The 21,423-nt window shown below is 41.6% G+C and overlaps 1 protein-coding gene across 2 annotated transcripts; it reads left to right on the top strand.

Annotated features, from left to right (window-relative positions):
• The first annotated feature begins 2,792 nt into the window (after positions 1 to 2,792).
• Positions 2,793 to 21,420, top strand: LOC139478702 (leucine-rich repeat-containing protein 40-like). Of its 2 annotated transcripts, none has more exons than XM_071261289.1 (14): positions 2,793 to 3,048; positions 4,777 to 4,919; positions 5,197 to 5,270; positions 6,675 to 6,804; positions 8,553 to 8,676; positions 9,892 to 10,034; positions 10,412 to 10,584; positions 12,936 to 13,026; positions 14,763 to 14,932; positions 15,482 to 15,589; positions 16,359 to 16,469; positions 17,039 to 17,116; positions 18,114 to 18,299; positions 20,142 to 21,420. In XM_071261289.1, the coding sequence occupies exons 1-14, from the start codon at positions 2,889 to 2,891 to the stop codon at positions 20,245 to 20,247; spliced, it is 1,797 nt and encodes a 598-aa protein (XP_071117390.1). In that variant the 5' UTR covers positions 2,793 to 2,888; the 3' UTR covers positions 20,248 to 21,420. The 2 variants fall into 2 exon arrangements, with proteins under 2 accessions (XP_071117390.1, XP_071117389.1); XM_071261288.1 differs by having other exon boundaries at positions 4,738 to 4,919.
• Positions 21,421 to 21,423: the final 3 nt, after the last annotated feature.

The raw sequence follows: 21,423 nt of genomic DNA, 5'->3' as shown, positions 1-21,423 counted from the left end.
AGAACGTGTTGCAGACGTTGGTCACACAAACAATAGAACGTGTTGCAGACGTTGGTCACACAAACAATAGAACGTGTTGTAGAGGTTTGTCACACAAACAATAGAACGTGTTGCAGACGTTGGTCACACAAACAATAGAACGTGTTGCAGACGTTGGTCACACAAACAATAGAACGTGTTGCAGAGGTTGGTCACACAAACAATAGAACGTGTTGCAGACGTTGGTCACACAAACAATAGAACGTGTTGCAGACGTTGGTCACACAAACAATAGAACGTGTTGCAGACGTTGGTCACACACACAATAGAACGTGTTGCAGACGTTGGTCACACAAACAATAGAACGTGTTGCAGACGTTGGTCACACAAACAATAGAACGTGTTGTAGAGGTTTGTCACACAAACAATAGAACGTGTTGCAGACGTTGGTCACACAAACAATAGAACGTGTTGCAGACGTTGGTCACACAAACAATAGAACGTGTTGCAGACGTTGGTCACATTAACAATAGAACATATTTCAGACCTTGCGATCTTCGCAATTGGGATACGGTCACATGCATCAACCAAGTCAGTATGTCTCAGCATCCGATCCCGTTAGTCGCATCTTGCGACAAGCACCGTCCCCTCTTGCGCATCTTCCCCATGCAAGAGAATTAACCAACTATAAAAGACCAGTTTTCTTGTAGTCAGCTAACTCCCTTGCCTCTTACCACAACCACGGGTAGCTGGGTTCAAACCAGGATCTTCAGGAGTCGATTTGGTTATTGTGAATGGACATTTGACTGGCCAGCGATATGTTGACGAAATTTTGCGCCCTGATATTGATCCATTCGTTAAAATTATAAGCAGAAATTTTGAACTGCAAGATGGCAATGCCAGACCACAGCATGTCCAGATCGTCTCCGATTATCTCCGACGAGAAGGCATACGGACACTGGACTGGCCCACTGACATATCCCCAATAGGGCGTCTGTGGAATGTTCTCAGGTGAGGAGACCCAGCACCCGCCAACGTGTCCCAGGATTGTGTAGCTCTTCAGGCGGAAGGGCGGGCAATACTGTCATGGTGCTAAAATTAGTCATTTTTTCGTCAATATTTATATGAAAGTTAACCGTGGTGATAGTCTTTATTGTGTTAAATGTAGGTAAACGTAAATTGCTGTATTCAGTCAGTCTCACATGTGAAGGTCGCTGCTGTCTAGAACATTGTATAACATCCTTGGAGCATGGTCAGTAATATCTATCTGCACGTGGCCCAATGACCGCTTGGCACATGTTTGCTGGTACGCCTAACTTATATAAATATTTTCGGAATACTCATCAATTATTATTCAACTTCTGAGGAGACCACTTGACCAAACTTCGTAGGAAAGCCGCTCCATCCATTTTCTCGGCGCACGAACGCAAATTATCTTATCAAGCAGATAGTTAAACATGCAGTAAATTCGTGACCATTCAAGGTGTCAAGAGTATATATTTATATATATACCTCACTGTTAAGATATCCCAAATAAAGGAGCTGGCCATAGACACTTTGTTTGGTTTCTTTGAAGGTGGTGCCCGATCAAGGGATGATTCCCCAAGATGAAACCATCACAATACCAAGGGCAACCATAAGCTAGTTAATCAGCAGTATGCCATCAATGTGTTGATCTACCCGCCCGATATTAATTTTACCAACATTTAAGAGATAAACCTACCGTGTTTCGAAATTTGACGTAGTCCCACTGTAGAGTAGATACGTCGTATTTAAATTTTGAACCGAGTGCTTTAGGATGATGGCGGGTACAAGATACATCTATATGTGACACAAGTGTCATGCCACATCACTTATTTGTCGCCTCACACTATGCACTTGTCCACTGAGGAATCCTCGGAATGGGATGTGACAATTAATATAGGCCGATGCATCGGTTAATTGCTATTCATTTTGCCAAGTATGATACGCTGAATGTAGAATAGAAACACGGTATAAAAAGGGAATACAATCGTTCAATAGGTCATCACAGTATACTCATGACTACATTGACATATAGTCTATGGAATCTCTTATTCTCTCTTTGTTCTAAAGTTGATTTCGGGGAATAGAGCAGGCTTGATGTGCTTAAATTTACGACCAAGATTGGTTTTGATAACGTTAAATACAGATATTCAAGTCATGGTGCAAAACTAAGGCTGCATAAAACAAATTAAATGTTTCTCGCAAACTATGTTCTCAAAAGTGTGAGTGAGTGAGATGGTTTAACGCCGCTTTAACAGAATTACAGTTACATGTATATCACGGCGTGCCAGCTTAATATGTAGGGGAAAGTCCGAGCTGATGCAGGTCTCAAATGTTTACCGCTTTGGTGAAACCAACGAGCACGGGTATGGTGCTGACAAACCTAGAAACATAATGGGGCGAACCTGGATTCGAACCCACAATCATGGTAATTTCTGGCGTGCCCAACTCTGCACAGCAAATTGCAGTGCATTAGAGGACACTTTATATAGTTTTCCTACCAAGCATAGCAACTGCAACTTGATGAAAATCAGTTTAAGTGGGCGCTACCACTACACACATTCAGTGCTCTTCAGCTGTCAAACATGGGTAATAGGGTGTGCTTCACATGACAAGGGGAATTTGACAAATATTTTTTATTGGCAATAAACATGACAGACGTACAGGATTTTTGTGACGCTACGACGTCAATGAAGGGATAGCTAGGTATTTTACGGGTGCTTGAAAGAACAGACAACTCAGATTTACTTACTTCACATAATGGGAGTCACTTCCCTTGGATCATTCTTAGAATGCTATTAGGATCAGTAAGTTGTCAAAATTAACCAAGTTTGAAAGGAAATGAATCGCTGAACAGGTGCTTGTTCTGTGACTCTTGAATTAAAATGGCAACTAGAGGAAGGGGCAAAAGAGTTCCATTTGACACAAAGGCGGGATTTCGTAAGCAGCAAGGAAATGAGTCACGCGAAGGTGTTCACGCACAGATTTTGAAACAGGCGCGGCAAAGTGGACAGCTCAATCTCTCAGGCAGGGGTCTTGAAGCAGGTGTGACATTTATTCCTTTCAATACGAAAGTAGAGTTACAGGTGCTCACAAAACACAAAGTAACTTATTTAACACCAGTACCTTTAAAGAGACCCATTGCAAGATAAACTTTCTTAGGTTTAAAAATTATTTGGTCTCTTCACTCAGAGACCTGCTTCACTGCAGTGTACACTATTACTATCCAATCTACATTATTTTGGAAATAAAGAATTAATTTTATTTAAATAAATTTTTTTAGGGTCCTCAATGCATCAACATTGAAAAGTGCCTAACTTTTCCAAATACTGTGTCTTTGTACTCACACTTCATGCTGTAGAAGTCTAAGTCCTCTCTAAAAATTGTCCGTTTCCATTTTTGTAAAAAATCTTGTCGCACTGTATGTAATAAAACCACAAATGCATGAGACCGCCTCCGTGGTGTAGAGGTAGAGCGTCTGCCCAGAGAACGGAAGGTCCGGGGTTCAATGCCCGGCCGCATCATACCAAAAGATGTTAAAAGATGGTACTTGTTGTTCCCCTGTCTGGTGCTTGGCATTAGTGGCTGAAACAAAGACTGGTTGGCTCAGAGTCAGAAAACTGTGTCTGAGTGGCGTATTCATGTTAAACTCTGGCATGGTATCTATGTGAGCTAGCACTATAAATCGGCATCCGTCCGGACTAGTACAAGCACACACACACACACACACACACACACACACACACGTGCACACAAGTGCAATAATCTTGGACACGACGTTAAACCCAATTTCACCTCACCTCACTTCACCTCACCTCACCTCACCTCATCTGTATCTGCATTCAATGTCATGGTCATAAGCAAATATCCTCACAAGTACAGAACATGTTCATTTGGAATTTAAACAAATCTTCTTGGGTATGTTAGAATGTCCTCTAACCATGCTGGTCCATTAAAAAGCACTTCATCAGTGGAAAATTAGTTCCTCGACCTCCCTGTCAGAACACAGAAACTGTTCCATTGAACAATATGAATGATGTACAGTGCCAATAGTTAGGTCATTTTGAATTGCGTGCTCAGTCTTCATGACTTGGTTGATTGTCAAGGTGCCCAACGTGGGTCATTGTTACAATTCAAGTCGCTGGTTTGTCTGATCCAGACTTAATTATCAATGGACTTTTCCATTTTAGATAAGAATATGGCTCAGTGTGGTGTTAAACTACTCATATATAAACTAACTAAATTACAATATCCACTACCAAATAAAAGTTAACTCAGCTGAAATTTGTTGATGAATGACGGCCAACTCAATGTACATCTCGAGGTCTCTTCCCTTGGCAGCATCCCCCGATCCTCAGTCATTGATCCATGGTCACATTAAGTTAAAGTAAAATTCAATAGTGGGGAGGAGTGTCACTGTGATGAAAGCATTTGATAAAAATATTTTGAACTTTGTCATCTGCTGCAATATTTCAAATAGTTGATAAACTACAAAACAAGAAAGGAAATCAACCATTGTTACCAGTGGCACCAAGTCTGGGACATCTGAGGGAACTGATAGGTTATTTTCCACTTACATAGTTCCTGGACCGTGCCAGAGCACGTAAAAAGACAGCCCCTTTCATGAGTAAAATTATACCATGTTTTTTGTGTGTACTGCAGAGTTATCTCCCTTGCCTATCTGCTTGATCAATGTTGATTAAAACCTTCGAGCCAATTGTTTACTCGCTTCAGTACCGGATAAAGTATGGAGACTGAACCTGGATGTTCCAGAGGAAGCTAAGAACGTGTCTCTGGACAACTCGGAGGACAGGTGGTGGGAACAGGTGGACCTCACCAAGCTGCTCCTGGTGTCCAACCTCCTGACAGAACTCTCCGAGGACATTGTCAACTTCCCCGCTCTCACTGTCCTCGATGTAAGGAGTCACAGACACAGGCTTCCTATGAATAAACACTGTGCTGTCTGTCTCTGTGTGTGTGTGTGTGTGTGTGTGTGTGTGTGCGAGCGAGTGTGGGTGTGTGTGAGAGTGTGTGTGCTTGTATGTGTCTGTCAGTCTGTCTGTGTCTGCTTTTACCTATTTAAATTATGATACATATTTTGTTTAATTTTCTGTTTATGTTATACCAATTAAAGTCACTGTTGTGGATGAAACAACACTAAAACTAATGAGGAGAGATGTCCTGTATTTTCAGGTCCATGACAACAGATTGGAGTCTTTACCTCAGGCCTTGGGGCAGCTGGAGTGCCTCACAAAGCTTGACGTCAGGTACAGGATAGGCAGAATAGCTTTCCAGTAGCTCATATTAGTTGTCAGTAGGCCTGGGATGAGTAACTTGGGTACTCGGGCCAGGTGGGTACTAAGTAGCACCTGGGTACCCACGGGACTACCCAGACCTGTGGTTAGGCATATGATTATATTGTTTAATGGCAAAAATTATCTAGGACTCTATGGTTACACTTTAAGTGACAAATGTTTACATTTCTTTCTGACTATGCACACATTCCTTCTAAATTAATATGTTTGCATAAAGATAAAATCAACTTCAGTGTATGCATGACCAGATCGTTTTATTCGTGCATCTAAATATGGTTTGCAAGGAGTACAGTCAAATGTTTCCTAATTGGACATTTTGTACCTATCTCACGGGTCCTAACAGGATAGGGTTGGGTAATAGGGGGTTGGGTACCCAGGGCATAAATTTTGACTCATCCCAGCCCTTATTGTCAGACTAAACTGAAGAGACAAAGGTTACAATGTTTGATGTAGTGGATATTGTGTTTGCCAGGGAAGTAGAAGGTCAGAAATTAAAAGATGGCACTTGAAGTAGAAGGTCAGAAATTAAAAGATGGCACTTGAAGTAGAAGGTCAGAAATTAAAAGATGGCACTTGTTCTTACCCTGCCTGGCAGTCATCATGAAGGGGATAAGACAAAGACTGGCCATCTATGTCAGTATCATGTGTTTGAGTGGAATGTCCATGTTAAACTGCATGGTAACCCAGTAGGCGAGCACTGTAACACCGGCATAAGTCTGGACTAGTACAAGCAGCCACATACACATGTGCATGTAGTTCCTATATAAATGCAATACACTTGAATGCAATGTGAAACCCCATTTCAACTTCACCTACAACATGTACAATGTATGAACAGTATGAACGAATTAAACAGTATTCCATTTGTATCACAGCGTGTCAGCTTAATGGGGAGGAATGCAATAAGTGATTCAGGTCTCAGACGTTTACCACTTTGATGAAACCCGCGAGCATGGGCATAGTGCTGACAAACCTAGAAACATAATCGGGGCAAACCGGGATTCGAACCAATGATAATAGGTTCCAGGCATGCCCAAGGGACGCAACTCTGCACAGTGAATTGCAGCGCCTTAGATGACTTTGCCACCTGTGCCCCCATACAATGTATGCCCTGGCTTGTGCATCAATGCATCTGTAATCTTTTTCACCATTGTCATCGTTGTATGGTTTTAAAATATTTGCCCATGTCAGTGATTTTGCTGGAGACAAATAGCCTTTGGACATTTTCAGGGTTTTTTCAACATTTTAGTAGGAGCTTCTATGTCATGACCAAATTTTGTAACATCTTGAGGACATTTTGGAAACCAATAAATCTGTCTCGTGGAAACTAAACTTCTCTGAATCCCTGCATTTCAGTCGTAACAAACTGAAGACCCTGCCTCTGTGTGTGTGCCAGTTGAAGAGCCTGGTCAGCCTACATATAGAGCACAATGAAGTCACGGAGCTTTGTGATGAGATCAAATACCTACACAAACTGGAGGATTTGGTAAGAGTTTTTATTTAATAGTGTGGATTGTGGGTCAGAGTATGTTCTCAGGATTTCACACGCTTGTCTTAAGAGATGACTGAAATAGTTATTGAGTGGTCAGGCTTGACTGATTGTGTGTCATCGTACCATCAGCATTTGACATTGATCATACTCTCAATCACTCGCTTGCCTGTCACAGACCGTCTTCGCGAGGCAAGGCAGTTAACTGACTGTAAAAGCACATTTTCCATCCTTGCAGAACTTGGCTGGAATTTACGTGGCTCCAGTGGCTATTATGTTATGTCCCGTCTATGTCGCTTCAATTGACCAATCAGATTCCACATCTCATATTAGTTGCATTTGCTTCAAACAAAATGGCGGTGTCCAGTCAAGACAATCTGATTGATAAACAAGATCTTTTTTGTAATAAAATGGGTCTTTTCTCGCGATGTGAATCAAATCACTTGAGCACCTTGATTAAAAACATGAACAGATTTGGAAAGTATCTGTCGATGGTACCAGTTGATGGTACACAATCTCTGCAAATCCTGCAATCGACTACACTCACCACGTCGTTTATGAACCGGATATCAATTTCGTTAAACGATTTTGATTGGATTTTGAATAGACTCATTAGTCCAGCCAAAATGTAACTCCATAATTCAAGCCTAGTTCGGCAAGCCTGGGAACTAGACTTTTATAGTCCGTTAACTCTCATGCCACGGGAAGAACATCAGAGGTAGCAGACTTAATCTATTCCAGGGCGATATGATAAACACCTGATAAATCTGGAACTTTGCAGTTCTTTCTCACTCAGCATACAAATATGAACAAGCACCAGTGTGAACACATCAACTGTTATGGTTAAGTAACAAAACAAATGGTATTTGTTCTGACACAGACATGTTATCTTTTTCATTTTTGTCCAACCTTTGCGCTGGAAAAGTTGCTAGTGGGTCTTTTAGTGTAAAAAAAACACTATTTTACCTTATCCTGTCTCATGATAATTTGTTTACCTCCTCTTATTGTTGAAACGTAGTGGAAACACCTCACCCAAACGCACCCCTCTCATGTGCAAGTGCACCGGAAACACGTGACCAAACAGTCTAACTCATCACTCACTTATTTTCTCACATATTAAGCTATCTGGTTGGTCATTTTTCTTGTGCTCTGGTAATCCAAACCATCTTTACTCATCTGGGCTTTTCTGATTAAAATTTTGGCTTGTGTTACCTTTCTGAAACATTCCTTCATCATATGCAATGCTTATTTTTTAATTTTGTCAAGGGAGTTTTCTCTTTTGGCTCTTTGGATATTCACTCATCCCATAGAATAAGGAGTGGTGAATCAGATTGGTTAGTCACATGTTTGGGGCGCTTGTGTCTGAGAGGGGTGCGTTTGGGTGAGATGTTGTGAATATGCAGAGATAAGCAAATTTGTATGAGTCAGGATAAGAATAAATGATATTTTTATCATAAAATATTCGTTTGTTATGAGAGGAAGCAAACAGTACCATGTTCAGTTCAGTTTCATGTTCAATAAGTACATGTAACAGTACCTGTATTTTGAAGACAAAAACACTGGCATAACCAAGGTGGTAATATTGTTGTAAATTGTTTCTCTTAAATGTGCAGACTTCCTTATTTATTTAATAAAAAAAACACAAATTAAGATGAGCTCCTAGTTAAATAGATACATTGTTGTTTCTCAGGCACCTCATGTTTAATAAAAAGTCTATTTCTGTATTTATGAGGATGTACTTGCAGGATGTGTCCAACAATCAACTGATGACACTGCCTCGTTCCATCGGCCATCTTAGTCGCCTTCTGCGTCTCAATGTGTCGCAGAACAAGCTGACAAACCTTCCTCCAGATATCGGCTGCATGGATGGTAAATCTATTAACACAACGTTAAAGTTTTGTTGTAAATTCTTCATCTATGAAATAAGGTACAATTACCGTATTCACCATATTATAAGCTCTTTGCTCAAAGAATGCCCCTGACCAAATTCTACATCAGTTTGTAAGTATAGTCTTTGTAAATGCCCCCATCTTCCCGAGGCAAGGGAGTTAACTAACTATAAAAGTCCAGTTTCCAGCCTTGCAGAATGAGGTGGGAATTTCATGGTTTGATTGTAGCGCAACCAGCGGCAGTTACGAGGTATGTCCCTTCTATGACCCTCCTATTGACCAATCAGATTCTACCTCCCCTTTCACTTGCATTGGCTTCAAACAAAATGACAGCGCCCAATCCAGATGATCTGATCTATAATCAAGATCTTTATTGTTATAAAATGGGTCTTACCTTGTGAAGAACATCAAATCACTTGAGCACCTTGACTAATGACATGAAATCGTGTGGAGAACATCAGTTGACAGTGCACATGCTTTGCGAATCCTGCAATCGACCGAAATCTGCCCGGCAGTGCCCATGTTGTTTATGAACCCAATGTTGATTTTGTTTCGCTATTTTGATTGGACTATGCATAGACTCGTTAGTCCAGCTAAAATATAATGCCATTATTCCCACCTGGTTTGGTAAGGGTGGAAACTGGACTTTTATGGTCAGTAAACTCCCTTGCCTCGGGGCCCCTGCTGAAACTGACAGTCTGTATATCATTGTGTATGTTACAGATTTCTTACAAAGAAACAGCAGTGTAGAAGGAGAATAGTATTGCCAAGTAACTATCACAGAAAAAGTTGTAGTTTCATCAACGTTTGAACTAAGCTTGTTCACTACAACTCTGAAAACAAATTTGACTTGTGTGATGTGTTTATAAGTGCCCCCTTATCAATTCTAAGCTCTTATAACTGTGCATACAGAAATAGCCAAAAACATTGGCAGGGATGGAAATAAATAAAAAACAACTTGTGAAAACATATGGCAATGCTGCCCCACCCACCACCCATTCTCAACACACACACACCCCAACGCTCCAAAATGTTTGAAACTGTAAAGCCTAAAGGATACCTTTGACATTAACAAAACTGATTTCCATCTCTGTATTTATATACGCAAACCAGTTCTAATAACACTGGCAGTGCAAGCTGCAGTGTCATGTGTATTAGATTATGTCCAAACTGAAGACAAGAAATATTGCTTCAGGGTTGAAGTATTTTGAAGCCACACACAACCAGCTGGTCCGCCTGCCGGATGAGTTCGGGAACCTGCGTCACCTCGAACAGCTGTATCTCCGTCACAACAAGCTTCCTTACCTCCCTGTGCTAGAGAACTGCGTTAACCTCAAGGTCAGCCCTCATGACTTCTAAAACACCAGTTAGTTGTGCAGAGTTGCATCCGTTGGGTGACCCAGAAACCTATGACCATGGGTTCGAATCCCCAGTTCAAAAGAATAAAGTCAGTAATGTCAATGACCTCAAGGTCAGCCCTCATGACTTCTAAAACACCAGTTTGCTGTGCAGAGTTGCATCCCTTGGGTGACCCAGAAACCTATGACCATGGGTTCGAATCCCCAGTTCAAAAGAATAAAGTCAATAATGTCAATGATGATTTCTATTAATTTGTTTAATTATTATTTCTAGTCCAGATCCTCTTAATTGCCTCAGATTGGTATTTGTATCTCTGTCTTCTGTGATTGTTCACACATGACTAAATCTGTTGCCAGGAATTGCACGTAGGGAACAACGACATCAAGGGTTTGACAGCCGAACATCTACAGCATCTGACGACCATCAACATCCTGGACCTCCGAGACAACAAGATTGCAGTGCTGCCCGATGAGATCACGTTACTCCAGGGGCTACAGAGGCTCGACCTGACCAATAACGACTTGAGTGGGTACGTGATGTGTCAGTCAGACAGTGACAGTAGCAAATATTGTTCCAACTGAAATCTGTTTCTTATACACTGGCGAAGCAACATGTACGCAAAACAACAATTGTCTTTTGCTTGCATTTCGCGGCAATCCATCGGTCTGTCCGCTAGAGTAACTGCCCCTTGTCAAAGGGAAGCTACTCTAACCCTAGTCTATGGGATGTCACGGCGACGTTCAGACGTTGTTGACAGTCGGTGTGTCCTGTCATAACGTTAAGAAGTGCAATTGGATGTACACACAGCGACAAAACGAAACAAGGTAACAATTCAAACATATTTCGTCCAAATCAACTATTTTAATTTGTGGAAAAGGTTTCAAGCCGCAGAGGTCTACAAGACCAATAACGACTTGAGTGGGTACGTTGTGGTGTTTATGTTGTCTGCATTGAGGGGCTATGGATTGTGTGGCTGAAGGGCCCCAGAGTGATGTCATGTCACAGGTGTAACAGTGAGATGTAGTTGTTGTGCTTCTGTAGCATGGAAGACAAGGAAGCTGGGAAAGAGAAGGGGCGAGGTGAAACAGGGTTTAATGTCGTGTTCAAGATCTTTGTATTTATATAGCGAAGTGCATGCATGTGTGTGTGTCTGTGTGTGTGACATATTGCACTTATATATAGCGAAGTGCATGCATGTGTGTGTGTCTGTGTGTGTGACATATTGCACTTATATATAGCGAAGTGCATGCATGTGTGTGTGTCTGTGTGTGTGACATATTGCACTTATATATAGCGAAGTGCATGCATGTGTGTGTGTCTGTGTGTGTGACATATTGCTCTTATATATAGCGAAGTGCATGCATGTGTGTGTGTCTGTGTGTGTGACATATTGCACTTATATATAGCGAAGTGCATGCATGTGTGTGTGTCTGTGTGTGTGACATATTGCACTTATATATAGTGAAGTGCATGCATGTGTGTGTGGCTGCTTGTACTAGTACGGGACCAATGTCGGTTTTATAGTGCTACACACTGAGATATCATTCCATAGTTTGACTTATTGCACTTATATAGCAAAGTGCATGCATGTGTGTGTGTGTGTCTGTGTGTGTGGCTGCTTGTACTAGTAAGGACCAATGTCAGTTTTATAGTGCTGCACACTGAGATATCATTACCTAGTGTGACATGCTGCACTTATATAGCGAACTGCATGCATGTGTGTGGTGCGTGTGTGTGTAGCTGCTTGTACTAGTAAGGACCAATGTCGTTTTTTTAGTGCTGCACACTGAGATATCATTCCCTAGTTTGACATGGATACCCCGCTCAGATACATTGTACTGACTCTGAGTCAACGACCAGTCCTTTTTTTTGCTTAACGTCTTTTGGTATGATATGACCAGGGATAGAACCATCGACCTGCGCTCTCTGTGCAGACGCTCTTGTCCTCTAGACCAAGGTGGTCAAGATGCAGGTCTTTTCCTTGTATGGTGTAGAGCTGCTACTACCATGATTAGCACTCTGTACATGCTGGATACTCAGTCGACATGGTCAGGATGCACTTTATTTTTATACAATACAACATATGACTCATGAACACTTGACTCAAGAAGTATGGTGTGGGTTTTCAGATGACCATGTGGTTGATGAGAATGCTTGTACATTTTCACTTTACCGTAAGGGTTTCATGTAATTGTAATCATAACCATGAGTTGTGTCTCTTTGTTGTGCCAGGATCCGCTGTTTGCGAGTTGGAATTTGAGATTTTCCCTGATGATAACCCTTGGTCTGTCAGCACCGTACATATACTCGTGGATTTCACAGTTAGAGACTGCTGTCATGGTCTAGTGGTAGAGTGTCCTCCCGGAGAGAGTGGAGGGTCCGGGGTTCAATCCCTGGCCTTGTCGTACCAAAAGACATTAAAATATGGTACTTGTTGTTACCCTGTCTCGTGCTTGGCATTAAGGGGTTTAAACAAGGACTGGTCGCCTCAGAGTCAGTATACTGTGTCTAAGGGGGATATTCATGTTAAACTGATGGATGGTATCTCAGTGAGCTAGCACTATGAAATCGGCGTCAGTCCAGACTAGTACAAGCAGCCACACACACACATGCATACGCGTCACTATATTAGTGCAATAATCTTGGACGCGACATTAAACCCCATTTCGCCTCAAATAGAATGGTAAACATGTGCAAGTTTACTCTCTTTGTATGCTACAACCTGTGTCACTGTGGGCTCACTGACATTGAATTAACTGATACATTGTTCAAGGCAGAGTTAAACACAGACTCCGCTGCCTCTGTCCAAGTTTGAGTTGTGTGCGATGCAAATTGTGTTTTTTAGTACAGCAGTTTCAATCTGTGTATCTTTACATGCAGCCTCCCCTACGGCCTGGGCACAATCAACTCCCTCAAGTCACTTGTCCTGGACGGCAACCCCATGAAGGGGATCCGGCGAGACATCATCATGGTGAGATTGTATTAACGTCATCGAGAAACAAATTTACACATGTCTGAAACCCCATGGGATTCCAGGTTAGATTAGGTCCCCAGCAACCTAAGCTGGTTGTAAGAGGCGACCACATGAATCAGGTGGTCAGGATCAGTGACTTGGTTCATAGCTTGTTCTCGTACCCTGACGGAATGGATCATTGTTCAAATACAATTATTTACAGGCTGCCTGTCATACAGCTGGAATATTGCAGAGTGAGGCGTTAACAACAAACAATCCACATAATGTTTATAGGGATTCCAAGCACAGATTGTGAAGCCCATTTCTGGTGTCGTACGAAAAGACGCTATTTGAAGGGGGCGTGGCCTAAATGCAAATGTCCGTTTGGGATTTTAAATTTTCCAGACCCCTGCGTAAAACCATACTCACTCTCACTCACTCCAAGCACTGATACAGCTGTTTGAAAATGGAAGGGTTCATTTTGTTATTTGGCAATTCACTTTCAATAGTCATGCATTTTTGTTGGAGTTATATCCCTAAGTGAGTGAATCATGTTGTTATAGTTTGACCATTAGTATACCCATACACCTGTAAAATTCCTTAATGTATAATGTGCTTTAAAGGGGGAGGGGGAAACACCTGCACCCACCCACCCACTTCAGGACCTGTGTACCGCCTCTGTGGTCTAGTGGATAGAGCATCTGCCCGGAGAGTGGGAGGTCCGTGGTTCAATGCCCGACCCCGTCATACCAAAAGACGTTTAAAGATGATACTTGTTCCTTGCTTGGCATTAAAAGGATAAAACAAGGACTGGACGACAGGGAATCTGTTTATTGTGTCTGAGTGGGGTATCCTTGTTAAACTGCGGCATGGTATCTGCTTGGGCTAGCACTATAAATCTGGTTTTAGTCCAGACTAGTACAAGCAGACCAGCATCATGCACACACACACATGTGCACACCTCAGATCCGAGTATTGGGTTCAGTGTCAGAATAGGTCAGTAGAAGCTATTGCTTTTCACATGAGTTGTTTTATAAGGATCCAGAGAATGAGTCTCCAGGCTATTTGTGTGTCCTGCCATGATGATTAGAAATTGGTGCTCATGCTGTCAACCACTGGTTGCCTGACCCAGATCTGATTATTTACAGGCCACTGTGATATAGCGGGAATGCTTCTTCCTCATGTGAAACAAAATTCAAGTACTCATTCCAGAATAAAAACATTTGTGACTGTTTTGGGCCTATTTGTGTGGCCATGGGTGTCCCACTTTCTTAGTAAAGTACAGATTCTAGTACTTTTGGGGGTTCAGTCCCATCCAGGATTCGAACCCAGAGTGCCAGAGTCGACAGCACACAAAGTCAGTGATCTAACCCACTCAGCCTCTGAGGCTTTCGCAAAATGAAAGTCCTACAACAGGTAGTCTAGATCAGGTACTTTGTGTACCCCTCTGACAAGTGTTAATTGGCACAGCTACCATGGCCGCAAGCTATAAACGCAATGCCATTTAGAAAGTGGTCAGAAGTAACAAATGTTATATTTGGGATAACACTTTCTTAGTAAAGTACAGATATAAGTACTTTTGGGGGTTCAGTCCCATCCGCGATTCGAACCTACACTGCCACTGTTTCCCACGTTGTAACATTGGCTGCAAAGAGTAGTTGACTCCCTCCATCCTACATTGCAGTGTGATGGTTGTGTGAAGTACAAGATGGTTGATGGTTGATGGTTGCTGTGAATGAGTTGTATTTCAACAGAGGGGCACGATGCAGTTGAAGAAATACCTGAGTAGTCGTATCGAGGAGGCAGAGCCAGTGAAGCAGAACGGCAGTTCAGGCCTGTCAACAGGAGGCGCTGGAGTGCTGGGGGCGGGGGATGACGGCGTCAAGGCGCACGATCTGCATCAGTTTAAGAATCTTGACTATAGGTCAGTCCTGGTTTCCTTCTGGCTCTGAGAGGGTATGGGATGAAATCCTCTATGGTTGTGATAATATGAAACAATTTGAAGAGATCTCTATGTTTGTTCCCATTGCAATGGTTTTCAAATGCTTTTGATGTGACAAGTCTGTGAGGGAATATTTTCTCTCACTGGAATTAATTTAGTGAAAGGATTTGAATATTTCTGAGAGAAGAATCTTAAACCACACCCTAAACCTGCTAAATCATTCCCGAGATATACAAAGATTCCGAAAGTGTGTTTACAGGTCCCTGTTTTCCTCTTCTTTTTTTGACTCAATTTTTGAAATATATCAAAGAGGCTTTTGAAAAATGAAAAATGTTGTTCAGGGTTAAACTGCTTGCCTACGAAGCATACTGTAAGAACTAAACCATGAAATGTCATGAAATGTATACAGTAGCAGGGGTTCGTGTTTTCAGGAATACTTGTACGGAAAAAACAATACATGCTACCCTGCTCTTACTTCAGCTTAGTTGCTGTGAAAATAAAATAAAGATATTGACTAAATTATTTTTGCAGCAACAAGAAAGTGAACGAGGTACCGCTAGATGTGTGGGAAGCAGCTTCGAAAGCTGAAGTCAACTCGGTGAACCTCAGCAAGAATACTTTCACCCAAATACCTGACAAGTAAGATCTAACAAACTTCACACTGCTTGCTACGTAGCTGACCGTTTTTGGTTGTGTGTGGACAAGGCATCCCACCTTGAAACCCACAGTTTGAATCCCAGGAATGGTTTTGTGGTACCTATACTGTGACCTTGATTGGCAAGGTATATTTCTACAGAATGTCTATTGTCTCATGTCAGCTTTTCTCTGGACATGTTCCTGTCAAAAGGTGGCTTTAATCATGTTTCTTCTCACAGTTTGTTTGTTTGTTTGATTGTTTGTTTGTTGTTTAACGCCGCACTCAGCTATGTTCCAGCTATATGACGGACCTCACGATCCAATGATTGATAAAATGCATAATTATCCATTGGGGTACGATGACACGCTATCACCGAGTCACTGAGCTTGACCACCCAATTCATTAGGTTGCCGTTTATGACCAGCATAGGTTGCAAGGGACCTTTTCGAACCCTATAGTAAGGGGGTTTTGGCCATCTTGACCAGATGATGGCTTTCTGAAAACGTTAACCTATTGTATTTTAAATCCTACTAAATCATGCTAATATTAAATTATAATATGTAAAATTATTTTTTTTCCAACAAACTTAATCTCTATGTACTGATATGAGTTGTGGGTGAACAGATGTGTTGCAAGAATATACAGCTGTAACACAATTATTACTTACTACTTGTGTTATGTAGAGCATGTATGTTTGACGTGATTTTGTGATTCAGTAGCCAAATTCCATCTATATCATGTGAAAGTATGTACAAGGTATGTCTGTTCCAGGCTAACGCTGTTGAGCAACTCCCTGAAGGAACTCAACATGGGCTTCAACAAACTGACGGCCCTTAACTCGGACATTGGTCTGTTTCTGCAGCTGACCACCCTCGACCTCAGGTAGGTGGCTAAATCATCTCCAGCATGACCACTCTCGACCTCAGGTAGGTGGCTAAATCATCTCCAGCATGACCACTCTCGACCTCAGGTAGGGGACTGAAGCACTTCCCTTTATGACCACTCTCAATCCCAAGTAACGTATTCCAGGACAGGATGCATGCTGGGAATTGTTAGTTTGAGGTTATTTATAGATTTGCTCTATATGTTATTTAATCTGCTAATTTTCAGTACACGTTATTTACTGGAAAGCTTCTGTCAGATGTGTTTGTAGAATGTCCAGTCTGTTTTGTATATAGACCAATTCAGAAGACTATAGGTTTATTAAGAAGTGTGTTCAGGAAAGCTGTTTCTGCAAATCATCCTTGGGGCATTACCAGAGTAGCATGGAAATGTCCAGGTATTATATAATAGTACTGTGTTGGGATGCCGGGCAGGAAGGTGCGACGTGCATCAGAAAGAACAACACTGTTGATCCGATGAAGGCATTATCGGCAATGCATGCCATGTAATGATGGAACTGCTCCCTCACTCTGGTACATCTGTTCACTTTAGTATCTGTTTCCCTTCAGGTGCAATGCCCTGTCAGACCTGCCAGGGGAGATGACCTCATTACAGAATATAAGGGAGGTCATTCTGTCGAATAACAGGTGAGGAAGTAATTTGTAACCTGTGAATGTCATGTCTGAGAAGAAGATAGGTTTCCAGTTATAATTATATGTGTAGTACAATGTACAGTGTTAGTTGTAGCTTTATTGTGTTCATGAAATGTTCAAATAAATTATTTATGAATGTAGAGTCAGTAGCATCTCTCAAGAGTGTTGTTCACTGTGGTCAGAAATGTAGGATCTCAAGAGTGTGGTATACCTTGGTCAGGGATGTAGGATTTCTCAAGAGTGTGGTACACCTTGGTCAGAGATGTAGGATCTCTCAAGAGTGTTGTACACCCAGGTCAGAGATGTAGGATCTCTCAAGAGTGTTGTACACCTTGGTCAGATATGTAGGATCTCTCAAGAGTGTGGAACACCTTGGTCAGAGATGTAGGATCTCTCAAGAGTGTTGAACACCTTGGTCAGATATGTAGGATCTATCAAGAGGTTGTACACCTTGGTCAGAGATGTAGGATCTCTCAAGAGTGTGGTACACCTTGGTAAGAGATGTAGGATCTCTCAAGAGTGTTGAACACCTTGGTCAGAGATGTAGGATCTCTCAAAAGTGTTGTACACCATGGTCAGAGATGCAGGATCTCTCAAGAGCGTTGTACACCTTGGTCAGAGATGTAGGAACTCTCAAGAGTGTTGTACACCTTGGTCAGAGATGTAGGATCTCTCAAGAGTGTTGAACACCTTGGTCAGATATGTAGGATCTCTCAAGAGTGTTGTACACCATGGTCAGAGATGTAGGATCTCTTAAGAGTGTTGTACACCTCCAGTTATAGTATAGGATCTCTCAAGAGTGTTGTACACCCTGGTCAGAGATGTAGGATCTATCAAGAGTGTTGTACACCTTGGTCAGAGATGTAGGATCTCTCAAGAGTGATGTACACCCTGGTCAGAGATGTAGGATCTATCAAGAGTGTGGTACGCACCCAGTCAGAGGTGTATGTTTGAATGGATTGTTTTTCCATCTCTGTTTGATTCCTGACAGGTTTACCCAAGTTCCTCCAGTGTTGTATCAACTGCCAAAGTTAGAGATCCTGTTAGCCAGTGACAACAAGATTGAAGTGATTGATGCTGCCAGTCTGATGAAGATGACAATGCTGGCGACTCTTGATCTACAGAATAACAACTGTACCCAGTTCCCACCTGAGCTGGGTAACTGTGAGTCCATCAGGTGAGTGCCTCGTTCCCCGAGCTGGGTAACTGTGAGTCAATCAGGTGAGTGCCTCGTTCATCAAGCTGGGTAACTGTGAGTTCATCAGGTGAGTACCTCATTCCCCGAGCTGGGTAACTGTGAGTTCATCAGGTGACGCCTCGTTCCCCGAGCATGTGTAACTGTGAGTCAATCAGGTGAGTACCTTGTTCCCCGAGCTGGGTAACTGTGAGTCAATCAGGTGAGTACCTCATTCATCAAGCTGGGTAACTGTGAGTCCATCAGGTTAGCGCCTCGTTCCCCGAGCTGGGTAACTGTGAGTCCATCAGGTGAGTGCCTCGTTCCCCATACAGCTTTGCCCACATTGATTACATATAGGACTTTCAACAAGTCAATGTATGGCATTTATGATATATATATATCCATTTTCTATCCACTAAAGTTCATTTCAAGGCGTCAAAAGTGGTAATCTGACTGTGGTTGCTGCAAATACTGCGATCTACTGATCACTTCACACACGATTTCGCTGAAATGAATGTGATCAATATTGAATTAAATTTTGAATAAAATTAATAAAATAGATTACAAACACAACTACAGATAAACAATGAATGCTTTTTATAACCAGACAGTTTAATTACATGATTAATTTGCATACTTCAGTACAGATTTGTTGACATGTATTGCCGGTGCTCAGAGTAATGTCTTTGTGTTGGTGGAAAAAACCCATCAAAACTCTTCAACCCTGTGTTTTAGACGACCCCCCACCCCCCTTGAAAGCCCCCTAATTCTAGTTGCGAAAAACTTGCCTTATACACAGCGATATACAGCAGTGTATACATGACACAGATGAGACACTGGTAGGGCCTCAGTTTGTTTCTCACACTACCAGCCTCTCATCCAGGACTCCATTCCACAAAGCAATCCTAGCCCTAACACTCGCTGTTGTGGTCAGACAACAGAAATGTGCCCCAGGACCTTTCTGTGTGCGCAAATGTACCCCAGTGTGGTAATGTTAACAGCGCCATGGTTGTAGTGTATTTGGTAAACAGCACACTTGGAGCATGTTGTACATACTGCAACCAAACTGAAACTGATTTAGTGCATTGTGAAAATAGACGGGGACATATTGAATTGCTGTGACATACGACAGAGCTAGCATCACTTTGGGCCCTGGACCGGTGAAGATCTGGGTTAGAATTGGTCTTCAGCAAAGGTAGTGTTGATTCTCAGACATGTCTGCATCATCATAAAGTTTATGGGGGCACGGGTGGCCCAGTCGTCTAAGGCGCCGCGATTCGCTGTGCAGAGTTGCGTCCCTTGGGCACGCCAGAAACCTATGATTGTGGGTTCGAATCCCCATTCGCCCCGATTATGTTTCTAGGTTTGTCAGCACCATACCCGTGCTCGTGGGTTTCAACGAAGTGGTAAACGTCTAAGACCTGCATCACTTCGGGCTTTCCTCCCACATTAAGCTGACATGCCGCGATATAACTGGAATACTGTTAAAAGTGGCGTTAAACCCAACTCACTCACTCACTCACTCATAAAGTTTATTGTAAGTTTCGGCTTTGTTTCCATTTTAAATTTTTGTGTGCATTGTGTTTAAGTATTAGGATTTATATATTTTTTGAAAATGGAAATAAAAACAAAATGTGTAGCAGACTTTATGATAATGCAGCAGTGCCTATTATTTTTTTGGCCTTAGTACTTTCACTTTATTCAGTTTTAGATTTTGCTTCCAATTTTTTTTTGGCATAAGCATCCAGAAAAATATTTATATCAATTCCAAACATGTTTTGCATGCACTACTAACATGTTGAAATAATTAAATGAAAATATTACAATTATTGTCGATTTCAGATCACTGCAACTTGCAGGGAACCCTTGTCGCAATCCTCGACCAGCAATACTTGCCAAGGGCACTCCTGCTGTCATGGAGTACCTCCGCAGTAGGATTGTAACATGAGTTATCTCCCTTTAACACATGGGACAAAGAATGGTATGGCAATATTCATTTGGACACATTTAAATGAAATTGAAGTTTGTTTTTCAGGAAATTCTACCAATTGATTATATTGATTGTAATGTACAAGGGTTACTTGTTTTTATAGTAAGAACAATGGTGTTTGAGCATGTATACTTCATATGTATGTAACATAGTTTGACTGGGGCCATTATAATTGCGTGTTTTCACCGGCTTTCCATTTGGTCATGGTATATTGTTTCTAGATGTGTTATCACTACCTATATGTGCAGATACTGCCTTGATTATTTTGTAGTTTCTATGTTTGTGTCAAGTAATAAATATGCCTTGTAAATTATGCAAACGAATGACTATGATGTGGTTCCTGTGATATTGAAAAGTGCTATCCGATGTTTCGTTGAACCGTACACAGTTGGTGTTGCTGATTATCAGTGACGAGAGATACAATTGAACATATTCTTGCTCTGTTTGACTTTGATCATGTTGATAGCCCTCAAGCTGCCAAAATTAATTTGTGTATCAAAATAAGAAATTTGTTAACATGCTAATATTTATAGCTGACACTATGTCAATGATGTATCCATATCTAGCCGACTCTCGCATTAGGGCAGGGGCTAGGAGGGAAATTTGGTAATGCTTCATGTTTTGGTTAAGATAATGAGCAAATCTAGTACAAGGAGTTATCTGCTGTAAAAATAAATTGTGAGGCTAAAAAAAGTAATAGTCTTGGTTCTCAGGCACTGCCCACATCATCATAAAATTTGCTAAACGTTTCGTTTTTATTCCATTTTACTAAAAGTCCAACAGTAGTCAAATACTGTTTTCCAGTATTTTTAAAAGACACCGCCCACACTTTATTTTCAAATAAACATTGCCTGAGAACCAGGCCTTAAGCCTAAGAAACAGAAGTATAATTGCAAAATAAATTGACTGATTATCCAGGATAATGTATACATTCATCTACAGTTAGTCTCATTACTCTAGATGCTCAAGAGGTCCATCGATGTAAAGGGCTGTTGTGTTTGCCCAAATTTGAATGTCTTGCAATATTTAAAAAAATATTTTTTCACTGTGTTGTTAGTGAAGTCTGCTCAGTTATGGCATTATCTAGGGGTTTGCTACTTCAGATATATTTTCTACTTTCGTCATGAATAAACC

Source organism: Haliotis cracherodii, unplaced genomic scaffold (assembly GCF_022045235.1).
Source record: "Haliotis cracherodii isolate W230 unplaced genomic scaffold, xgHalCrac1.p SCAF_4, whole genome shotgun sequence".
Classification (NCBI taxonomy): Eukaryota; Metazoa; Mollusca; class Gastropoda; order Lepetellida; family Haliotidae; genus Haliotis; species Haliotis cracherodii.
The sequence above is the reverse complement of the archived record's forward strand: the minus strand, read 5'-3'. Positions and strand labels throughout refer to the sequence as shown.